The 11,427-nt window shown below is 34.8% G+C and overlaps 1 protein-coding gene and 2 long non-coding RNA genes across 5 annotated transcripts; 2 read left to right on the top strand and 1 right to left on the bottom strand.

Annotated features, from left to right (window-relative positions):
* Positions 1–2,106: 2,106 nt before the first annotated feature.
* On the top strand, positions 2,107–3,525 carry LOC143372150 (uncharacterized). Of its 3 annotated transcripts, none has more exons than XR_013086230.1 (4): positions 2,107–2,228; positions 2,443–2,520; positions 2,999–3,112; positions 3,201–3,525. It is a non-coding gene; the product is annotated as an uncharacterized LOC143372150 (long non-coding RNA). The 3 variants fall into 3 exon arrangements; XR_013086229.1 differs by having other exon boundaries at positions 2,210–2,328; positions 3,201–3,524; XR_013086228.1 differs by lacking the exon at positions 2,107–2,228 and having other exon boundaries at positions 2,383–2,520; positions 3,201–3,522.
* Positions 3,526–4,231: 706 nt separating this feature from the next.
* Positions 4,232–8,702, top strand: LOC143372266 (SUZ RNA-binding domain-containing). The gene is made up of 4 exons (XM_076818322.1): positions 4,232–4,522; positions 6,496–6,566; positions 7,772–7,961; positions 8,038–8,702. Exons 1-4 carry the CDS (start codon positions 4,469–4,471, stop codon positions 8,227–8,229), a joined length of 507 nt encoding a protein of 168 aa, XP_076674437.1. The 5' UTR covers positions 4,232–4,468; the 3' UTR covers positions 8,230–8,702.
* LOC143372285 (uncharacterized) lies at positions 7,948–10,074 on the bottom strand. Its single transcript, XR_013086262.1, has 2 exons — positions 8,894–10,074; positions 7,948–8,759 (listed from the first exon to the last, which is right to left on the bottom strand). It is a non-coding gene; the product is annotated as an uncharacterized LOC143372285 (long non-coding RNA).
* Between the last annotated feature and the right edge of the window lie 1,353 nt (positions 10,075–11,427).

Raw genomic sequence — 11,427 nt, 5'->3', positions numbered from 1 at the left:
GGAAGGATGTTAAGTTATACAAAGTTCACAAATGTAGCGCAAAAGAACGAAATAGCCAATAAACATTTATTGTCATGTAGCATATAGGTTACATTTTCTGTCACTTCGAAGAGGGGACCACATAATGATCACGCGCGTCCAGCCTGCACATTTTGACTAGACCGGGCGGCCGCATGTAAGGGTACGTTCCCCACCTTTATGGCGCAAATTGCATTCCGATATCTTTTGTAGTTCAAAAGTTATGCGAAAAATGCTCCAAATTCATCAACCCCGGCCACTAACGCGTCAGCGAGGTCTAATAACGCTGCTGGACCATTGCATACGTGGATAACGGGATCGGCGCGGTTGCACTCTTAAAATGACTACCGTTTTCTTACCCGTCTGCTACGTCAAATTTAATATTCACTGACGAAAGTCAAAAGCACCCTCTACTGGCACCTAAGAGACCCTACACTTTCGTCATTGGCTCATAGATGGCGGAAGTATCAGCGCATGGTTGTAGTGGAATGCGTCCGTGAGGCGGTGTTGCCATTTTACAAGTTCGCGCGCGCGCAGGTTGCAACTTATAACGTTGACCCTGTATATATACGGAGCAGAAGCTTGGACTCTCGGCGAGGGGAACGGTAGGCTTGGAGGGGAAAAGGCAGAAGTCAGATACAGGCACGTCGGGTTAGCTTCGGAAGCATTCGGCATGTATATCCATTGCGTTACCCGATTTGCCTGTATCGCTCCCCTTACCGCAAATCTTACACCCCCCTCAAAGATAGCAATGTATCGATGATTTCAGTGCGCGTTCATAAACAACACCGTTGTGAACACCGATGCTGGGCACCGATATTTTCGGTACTGGACACCATTGTGAATGCTTTTGGTGCTAAACAGCGCTGTGAATGGGCCCAGCACCAGTTTTTACGGTGCTGGAACCGTCGCGGACGGTGCTGTTATCTTCGCCGACGGTGCTCACTTTTCGTTCCCATTCACAGCGCTGTTTAGCACCAAAAGCATTCACAATGGTGTCCAGTACCGAAAATATCGGTGCTAAGCATCGGTGTTCACAACGGTGTTGTTTATGAAAGCGCACTGAAATCATCGATACATTGCTATCTTACATCTTTGTTTACCATGTTCGCTATTGCCGACTGTTAAAAATGTGTTTTCTTCAAAAGAAACTGAAGGAGTATAATTAAACACTATCAATAATGTTGTCTCAAGAATTGTACTCAATTGAAGCACAAAAGTAGCTCAAATTTGTAGGACTATTATTATAGGATATAATAATTGATTATGTTTACATTTGGCAATATCAATTTTTCGAAACCTAAATAGATTTAACATAAACTAATATTTATCTAACAAGTAGATAAAATTAAAATATCTATGTTATTAAACCTTATCACTCAAATTAAATATCATTAAATATCTATATTACTAAAATAGTAACTTTTCATGAATAAAAAAGATTAATAAATATACTTAGATACGCATCAGGGTATACTGGGTAATCAAGAAAGTGTATGTGTGCATATGCATATATGGATAGACCTCATAAATTATTATAACATTAAAAGTTTAAATAAAATGATATGAATATAGGTTAGATATAGGATATAGGTTTGCATTCGAAATTCACATTTGTTAAAAGCATATTCGGAACTGTTTTTTAGCCAGATTATAATGTGGCTTATTCTTAGCTTATTAATTGAACTATTAATTAATAAGCCAATCAGATATATCCATTAATTTTCATACACGAACTCAACGGTGCAGACCTTGGTCCTTGCACCATGCACGCATCGAAAACGGCGAATAGCGAACATGGAAAACAAAGATGTAAGATAGCAATGTATCGATGATTTCAGTGCGCGTTCTTGAAGAACACCGTTGTGAACGGTGCTCAGAACCGATGTTTTCGGTGCTGGACACCATTGTGATTGCTTTTGGTGCTGAAGAGCGCCGTAAATGGGCCCAGCACCGGTTTTTACGGTGCTATCATCGTCGCCGACGGTGCTCACTTTTCGAGCATCGTTCCCAACGGTGCAGACATCTTTCCGTGTATACACGAGGCACGGAGTGCTGCGGTATTAGAGTTGTCGAAGGAGAGTCCTCTCTTAGCAATTTTAGTTACAATAAGTGAACACGACCATTATTTCCGAACACGTGCACTTCACCAAGTGTTTCAGCGATTTTGTAACATTCATATACCAAATAAAGAGAACCAGGACTGTTAAGTACGGAAAAGACTGCTAGTCTAATTAAAATAACAACAATATAATATACCCGATTTTGTTATTAATTATGTATAAGCAATACATAAATATCATAACTATAGTAGGTAGAAGTAATACAGTAGTATATATACTGATATTTATAAACGTAGTATATATATTGTGGACTCTCGGGATAGTTTGGTGTTGTGATGTATTATATTTGAAATATTTACAGAGATATCAAGAAAATATAAGTGTGAAACAAGATAAAGCCATCTTTGAAACAAACTGAAGGATTTAAAAATTGATAAAGGTATGTATAAGTTAATAGAGACTTGAAATAGACAAAATTATTGATACGAAGCCAAAGAGGTTAAGTGCCCGTGGAAAAGAGGTTAGCATAATTATCTATCGAAAGGAACATGCAGTTAATTATAAAATCGTGTTAGAGAACAGTATTATAATTGCGGAAAATTTCCTCACCACCCTAATATATCAAATTGATGTTTTAAGAATAGTTAAATTAAAAAAAAAATATTGAAAATCTAATTCCTGTCGAAAGTTTTTAATTTACGATTTTTAGAAGTGATGTCTGTACGCATTTCCAACTGACTATTATTTAGGGTTTTCACATAATTGTTTAATGAAATATTTGAAAAAAATTGATAATAATTTAAACAAAATACTGTAAGCTTGACCACAAACGTGTGTATTTGAAAATGCTAAATAATGTATATCTGATTGAATACTAATATATGTTAACTTACATAAAAAATGTTTATGATTTTCAGATTGCAAAAGTTGAGATTCCAAATTACCATAATTTATTATGGCTTCCATTATTGCATACATATGAATAAATGAGGTTATCACTTCTTCAGTGGGAACAGAAAGGCCCCCTCTTTGTAAGTGATCAAAATATAGATTTGCCTATACTTTTACCTTTATCCTCCACAATTAATAATGTATATATATTACAATTTCACTTTTTAGCAACAGAATGGGACCCATAACCGGATATGTAAATTTTACTGAAATCATCTACAACCGGCAGAATATTTTGTTGGTGTCCAATTTATACGAGGAATACCAACCATTTATTTTTTCGGTAATTCCTCATCTTTGGGGAATAAAAATATAGAATTGTAATTATTATCTTTTAAAGTAGTATCATATTTTCCCTTGCAATTGGGAACACACCAACTCCATGGCATTATTAATGAATATGTGAAATTTGTAAAAAAAATAAATGTAAAACAAAGTGTCTAAAAATGCTACAGATTGTATTAAATAAATGTGTTACACGTAGAAATAAGGATCTGTAGAGTTAATATAAATAAATAAAACACCTGGATTATTGCTCCGATTCTGATAGAGGACTTCAGTTCTACATTAATATAAATATTTGAAAGATAGACGAAAGGCCGGTAGAGGGAGACTGTGTAGCTTGGAGGCTGATACGGTAGGTTGGGTTAGGTATATCGAAGCCGGACTCTCGCGGTGTTGCCATTTTATCTCGAGCACGGCTAGTACCAGAGTCGGCTGTGCCTATGTCCATGGTCGCGTCGCAAGCAGGGATAGTGGCAGTCATATTTGAACCGTTTCTCGTAGTATGGTATGCAGTGCGTATTCACCTCATATATTTTAATAATTATAGATACACATTTCTCTTAAATTTTCATTATTTTTACAATTTATATTCGTGAATAATCACTTCGTTAGTATATACTTACAATTAGACGTCTGCATTGAGCTCTAAACATACCTGGAGAGTGAACAGAGCAATGACGGCCGGTCCGAGAAAGAGGGTAGATAACGGGTGAACCTATCTCTGTTTTACAACAGGCTATGGATGTATAGTGCATGTGAGTGAAGTTACCTGCGCATACATAACACAGATAGTACAAAGTGAGAGGGATAATAGGAAGAAGGATAGGTTCACCGCTTATCTTCTATTTTCCACCCCCCACCAACCTTGCACTGTCCTTCAGGTCCATGCAGGTGCATGGTCGGAACACTGCGGAACATCCATTACACTGTATTACCCTGTATTAAGTACACCGTGTGCTAGGATAATGGAAGGAACTGCTTGGACGTGAAAAGACGCCAGTGCCAAGGAAATTATTTTTTTTATCATGAGGTGCTTATATGCTAGCCTTTTACCCCTCTAGACTTTCCTCTGTAGTTCATGCCAAGACTGTATTATTAAGTTCTCGTAGTGATACGTGAAAATTAGTATCTAATAATATATAAATCAGGGAATGTCAACCATGGACGACGTTCTCGAAAGCTGGGAAGAAATAGAAGAATCAGAGGTAAATTACTTTTTTTTAATAAATTGAACAGAATATTATTTTCAAGTCGAATTGATAAAAAAGTAATTGTGTTAACCTATATCACGAAAGAAATGTTTAAAACGTTAATTTTTACGGACGCTATGTACATTAAACCAAAATATTTTAAGCATTACGATCACGCCAAATTCAACTATCACGGAAAAGATGTTCATATTTTAATTATTCATGAATTCTTAGGTTCTTATACTTGTGCATGCTATGTGTGTTCTTATATTCTTCTATTACATGGGCAAGGTATCCATGTGCCTAGTGATAGTAGTGGTAATAACGAGTATATCGCTTCCCATAAGGATATCTCTATTTTTACGAAAAAAAATATTATTAATTATAAAATATAATTATTGTACACTTCAGCTTAAAATATTGTTGGAAATGTTTTATGTGCTTTATATTTTTATTCTCTGTAAAAGATAATTATGCTATCACAGTTTAAACCTTTCACAAATAACATACTCTTTTAATTTATATTTGTAAATATGACAAATAGTCTGATAATGCAATTAAGAGTACAAAAAGCATGACTAATTACTAGAAAATGTGTAAGAATTATTTTGTAAAGTTATGATTAACAATGATACGCAGAATATAACTGAAATAGGTGGTCAGACTTTAGGAGCGTATTTTGCACATCTTAAACACAAAAAGAGGTGATAGACAAGGGCAGGGTTGCCAGATCAGGCCTGATCTTTTTCCGGAGATTTCAATTTTGTTGATGATTGTAGTCAGGCTGGAGGGCAGGGGGGAGTGAGAGAGAAAAAGGGCCAATAAGAAAAAAGACATCTAAAATTCATTATAATCATGACTTATAAAGGAGTGATAATAAAAATAAAAGTGTTATGAATATTTATTAGAATTTGTTACAGATTTTAATATTTTTTTATTTTTTTATGGCACTTAGTGTGCCTGCCTGAGGCCGGAGACAACAGTTTAAAACCTGAGACTCCGGCTGAATGCCGAAGATCTGGCAACCCTGAACATGGGTCTGCAAATTCTTACTTTCCAAGATATAAAAGTTTTTTGGTTATAATCAAATGTTGTGAGAAGGTTTTTCAAGTTTATCCTGTAAATATTACATGGCCTTTTAGCATTCATTTCTGTTGGAAGCAAGTAGGAGTTTCTTATAAACAATTTCACTGCTTGATATTGAACAAGGAAAGACCAATTGTGCGGCATTTACATTCTCATGGTTTGAATCTTATGGAGTTTTATTCATTAGAATCATATCAAGACCTTCATTTATAACGCTTCTGTTTCTATTGCGCAAGTTCTCCAAAATTGTATATCCAGGGTTGCCAGATCTTCGGCATTCAGCCGGAGTCTCAGGTTTTAAACCGTTGTCTCCGGCCTCAGGCAGACACAATAAGTGCCATAAAAAAATAAAAAAATAAAAAATCTGTAACAAATTCCAATAAATATTCATAATACTTTTATTATTATTATTACTCCTTTATAAGAAGTCGTTATTGTAATGAATTTTAGATGTCTGTTTTCTTATTGGCCTTTTTTCTCTCTCACTCCCCCCCTCCCTCCCGTCAGCTGCAATCCTCTACAAAATTCAAATCTCCGGCAAAAGATCAGACCTGATCTGGCAACCCTGGACTATTATCCTTTTGTATGAAAACGTTTAAAATAATCCTGTAATTATTTAGTGTGTTTGATAGTCCATGAATTATGAATGTGAGGCAGGTATTAATGTGGAAGGAAATCATTTTCTGCAATTGCTTTAGTGGAGTACGTAAGCAAAATGTGTTTATGTCTTCTGAAGAATGATTTCAGCATCCATGTTTATATAACCTATTTTTATCCTTAAAATAAACACAATACGCTTCTAAACTTTGTCTACTTATTTTAATTATACCCTGTATGTACATTGGTGTATACAATCTGAATATGTTATAATAACGTAATATTAGAACTACAATGGATTTTAGGCTCTCGACAAAAAGTTGGATGCCCTCCAGTTAAATGCGGTAGAAGCATTAGAAGAAATAGAATCTTCTAGGTAGGTTCAGGAAGATTGACTTTATAACGGTTTATGGAAATTTAAAAAAAAGTACATAAGAAAGCGATTTTAATGAATAGCAAAATGTATTAACACATGGTAATTGTCTAAAAGAAATTAATAAAAGAGTATCTGTAAAGTACCAGTTTAATTATTAAAGCTAGATTTATTTAGATCCATGTCAGATATTAATAATTACAATTTATTGATGTCGACATAAAAATAATATTGCTTAGATAAAAACAATAGTTGCATACATATGTGTGCAAAAAAGGAGCGAATGGGCAGGCAGGAAGAGAGAGAGCTTCATACAATGTGTTTCAGAGCTACAGATGCAAAATTCACTAGGTATTAAAATTCACAGAAGGAAATAAAGAAGTAATTAAACATATGTTTACAAAATAATCATTTTTTAACTATTTATCTTGTTTTATAAAATTTTTAAAGCTTTGTTATATAATTGAACTGGTACATTTATGTTCACGAATCCCTTTAATACAGGGACAAATGAAGATGGAAGGAAATTTCTAGCTGTAACAGAAACATTAAAAATTATGGATTCACAATTACCTGGAAGTATTATGATTAATTGATGTGAATTTTACTACTGAAAACATAATCAAAACTAATTCATGAACAGATATGTTTATATCTACGATCACCTATTAAGTACTTGTTGGCCAATTGAATTTTTGAAAAATCATTTTACAATATATTCAATCAGGGCCGTTCCTGAATATTCTTTAATTAAGAATTTAATATGTAGTTTTTACTTTTATATCTATACATACATAATTTTAAACAGTTATCATGCAAAAGAGTTTCGATTATTATTCTTATTAATCAATATTTTACATATAATAAACGGCCTGCGGCCGCCCCTAGGTTTGGCCGCCCAGATGCGGGGGCACCTTCTGTACCCTGCCAGGAACCTGGCCCTGTATTCAATCTTACGAACAGCTATTGCTTTACTTTAAAAACCGTATCAATTAGTCTGCATACTTACATTTTTGAAAAGTTTTTTATTCTTTTCATTACATACTTCTACTAATTAATTGAGTTTGTACTTATTATTTGCATCTGTTCCTGAAACGCCCTGTATATATGTAATTACTTTTTAATGGATTCTGTAATAAATTCGTTTAATACAATATAGCTATTACAATGTCTTTTATACTACAATATTTTATGATATAATATTCTAGTTTCAAGACGAATCACAGTACAAACACAAGAATGATAATACTAGGTGAAGATGGTATGAGATCTCAGTACGTACCCCCCAAACCAACGGTAAAAATATTAAAAAGACCTACAAGAGATTCGCAAGGTGGTGGTGATGGTCCATTAGTGAATGGAGATAAACCAAAGCAACCAATAAAATCTTTGAAACAGGTATATTTTTAATATCTTCAAGTGAGAAATATAAAAAGATACATATATATATATATGTAATCAACAATATTTGTAGAGGGAACAAGAATATGCAGAAGCAAGGAAAAGAATTTTAGGTGAAGAAAAAAGTCCAGAGGAAAAACTAGTGCAAGAAATAAGTAGAATTCAACCAAAGCCAGTAACTCCAAGTGGTAGTGGCCTGCCGAATAACGTTATTCGTATGCCTATTGGACCTGATGGAACGAGGGGATTTAATGTGCGCAGGTAGCGTGTCTTCCAGGGATCAACGTTTCCCACCCATCTTTTTCCTCTTCTTCCTTCTTCTTGGCGCGGGGAAGAGAGGCAGCTATGAGGCTGATGGCAGAAAATAGCTTGGTATTACTGACCAAATGCAACTGTCTTGCTCCTGTCGTATTGAGTGGAGCATAGTAAAAGTTGTGCCCTGCAGGCACTGCTTTACATAGATCACATTTACGAAAGGATCAAGGCTATAAATTGGCGGAGATGAGTCACGATAGGAATGGTAATATTTCTTACCAATGTGATGCTATATTTTGTTGATGTTTGTTATATTTTAGAAAAACTTCAATAAAAAAAATAAAAATCTATGACCGTTATACGGGGAACACGTTAAAATGAAATATTTGAATTACAATATAATATCAAATGGAAAACTGTTTGATTTTCTACACTTGTATGTGCTTTTGAAACAAATTGTACAATAAAAAAATTTCTCTTCTAGCAGCTTGTTATATACAGGGTGTCCGGTAAATTGCAGTGCAACCGAAAAGGTGATTCCTTAGGCCGTCGGTCCACGAAGCGTCGTGTCATAGACCAATCGTTCGCCAGGCATCTTGACAAATGCACATCAATGCGCCGTATGATTGGTTTCTACGCGTACGCGTCTATGACGCGACGCTTCGTGGACAGACAGCCTTATAAAACAATAAGTAAAAAATATAGAATGAAGTTTTTATTGCTTGCCGGGATTCCGAGAAGGATGATTTTAAATATAAAAGTACCACCAGTACAGGTACAGATGTATCACGTTATACAAACACATTTTGTGTGTGATCACACTGTTAGTTTAAATTATGCTACATAATCTTATTTAATGCTGATATCCAGGGCCGGCGCGAGGATGGTTGGCGCCCTTATGCAAGAAAATTTTTGGCGCCCCCAAATTTTTGCACCTGTTTTGTATTTAATATGTTTTGTCTTTTCGAGGTACAATAACAAAAATACATTTACATTTTGTTTACGTGGGAGTTGGATTCCTTTATTATTAAGTGTGCGAAATAGTTTTTTAGCGCCCCCTTCGGCTGGCGCCCTTATGCGGCGCATAACTTGCATAATGGGTTCCGCCGGTCCTGCTGATATCGTAGTATAGAAATGAGTAAACCAAGTGAATGATAGTAGTGGAAGAGGTTTTTATAGTTATAGGTGTGAATGAAGAGTGCTTGAAACGGAAGGATCGAGTAGATGTTTAGGGTTTAGGTATTGGATTGCATGTAAGGTGTACATTAGGATCGTTTTTATTTATTACTGAAACTAATTGCTTCGTGTAATTTTATATAATAAGTGTATATTAAGATTTCATGTTCAAAGTTATTTTTCTCGGAAATTAAGCAAGCAATCGAAAAGCTTTACTCTATATGTTTATAAGGATTCATCTCCTCGTCCGTTGTGCTACGATTTACTGGGTACCCTGTATTTCAGCAATTAATCTTTTCTTCTAATTTTATTCTACTATATTTTACAACTAAGAAGGTGATGAAGGGTATCTTATTTTAATAATCGAAGTTACCAGTATTATTAAAATGTATATAAGCATTGCTGGTTACGGAGAGAAAGATTATATAGTGAACATAATGTCCTTATGAGTGGAGGCGCTTTGTGGTATTTAAAGATTGTTACTGTCTTTATAAATGAAATCGTGTATAGTATTTCCCGGTTATAGTTTCATTTATTGCCGCAGTTATACAGTTTCATAAGTCATCCCCAGTAATGATTCAATGGACGTGACAAAATCTCTGTTCCATGTTGACTTTCTATTCCCATCAACTGAGGAGATCTCCCTCGGACCCAGCTAACCGTGAAACACGGTAAGTTGCCAGCTCCTCGTGGAAGCTGCCGGCTGACATTTAGAACCCCAAATCTACGCTACAATAACTTATCTAATAATGAAAAATTATATGCTTATACTTTTAGTTCTAATGAGATCTTGCTGATGAAAATAAGACGAAACAAGCATAATTTGGATAGTTTTGCGTTACTATATTAATGAGTATGTATTTATTGCCTTTCACTGTCTCTTTTGATAAATCACAAAGTCGGATTGTTGATTATATTTAACCCCTTGCCTTACAATAACGAATGACACAGATAGTGCCTTTTTATGTGTGGATGAAAGTGATGAATACTGTATGGAAATGCATTTAAACAATGACACGGCATCTGATAATTGTTTTATTGAATCTTATAACAATCCCTCAGGATAGTGGAGATAGTGACATACAACCGGTAGTACGAAAATGCGCAAAACGATTAATTAGTAGTGACGATGAGAATGAAACTATTATCGACATTAATCAATCACCAGAAATTAGGTGAAAATGCTAGTGCAGTAAATTTCTTTCGTGTAATATTTGATTCAAAATTCTCGCAGACACTGGTTATGGAAGCACATTTTTATGCCGAACAAGTCATAGAACATACAAAGATAATGGCAATCGAAAAAAGAAACTAGTTGAGGCATAAAAGCTTTTTATATTCTCTGTATATTAATGGCACAATTGAAAAATCAAACATCCAAATGTACTGGTTAAAAAAATCCATAATAGAAACTTCAATATTTAGAAAAGTTATGCCTTTTAAAAGATTTTTACAAATTTCAAGATTCTTAGATTTTTTTAATAATGCTATAGCAGTTAATACAGATCGACTATACAAAATCAAACGTATTATACGTTTTTGCAATGAGAAAATTAAAGTTACACGTACATTTTATCGGAGAATGTGTCGATTAATTTACTGGTTAAATTTAAAGGATGGTTTTCCTACATATAGTATAATCCATCAAAAAGAGCTAAATTTGTAATAAAGGTATATAAATTATGTGAATCAATATGGGATATGAGATTTTGTACTCATTTTAAGATATGTACAGGCCAAGTGTCACGGGGAAATCCGCAAAATTGGTGACACAGTATATTGGTTCGCACGTGTCCTGCTGGGCGGCTCAGAATAGCACGTGAAATCAGTGGACGTGAAATAAAACAATGTTTTATTTATAAGTAGGACTCGTTACGCGACAGCTCCTTAGAGGTAGACGCGATTTAATAATAATTTCGGCTCACGCAGTACGCTTATGTCTGAATTAGACTTAGAGTCGGGCAGAATGGACGTCACACGACAATAGGCTTGGAACGACTGACATTTATTTATTCTGCCTTGACAATGGCAT

This window comes from Andrena cerasifolii, chromosome 8 (genome assembly GCF_050908995.1).
Source record: "Andrena cerasifolii isolate SP2316 chromosome 8, iyAndCera1_principal, whole genome shotgun sequence".
In the NCBI taxonomy this organism is placed as follows: domain Eukaryota; kingdom Metazoa; phylum Arthropoda; class Insecta; order Hymenoptera; family Andrenidae; genus Andrena; species Andrena cerasifolii.
This window is presented reverse-complemented; position numbering and strand designations above follow the sequence as displayed.

Bases quoted from the DNA above. Each gene is read 5' to 3' on its own strand.
- LOC143372266 (XM_076818322.1), top strand. From the start codon at position 4,469: ATGTCAACCATGGACGACGTTCTCGAAAGCTGGGAAGAAATAGAAGAA. The intron at 4,523-6,495 runs GTAAATTACTTT...AATGGATTTTAG, and splicing joins AAGAAATAGAAGAATCAGAG to GCTCTCGACAAAAAGTTGGA. The intron at 7,962-8,037 runs GTATATTTTTAA...CAATATTTGTAG, and splicing joins CAATAAAATCTTTGAAACAG to AGGGAACAAGAATATGCAGA.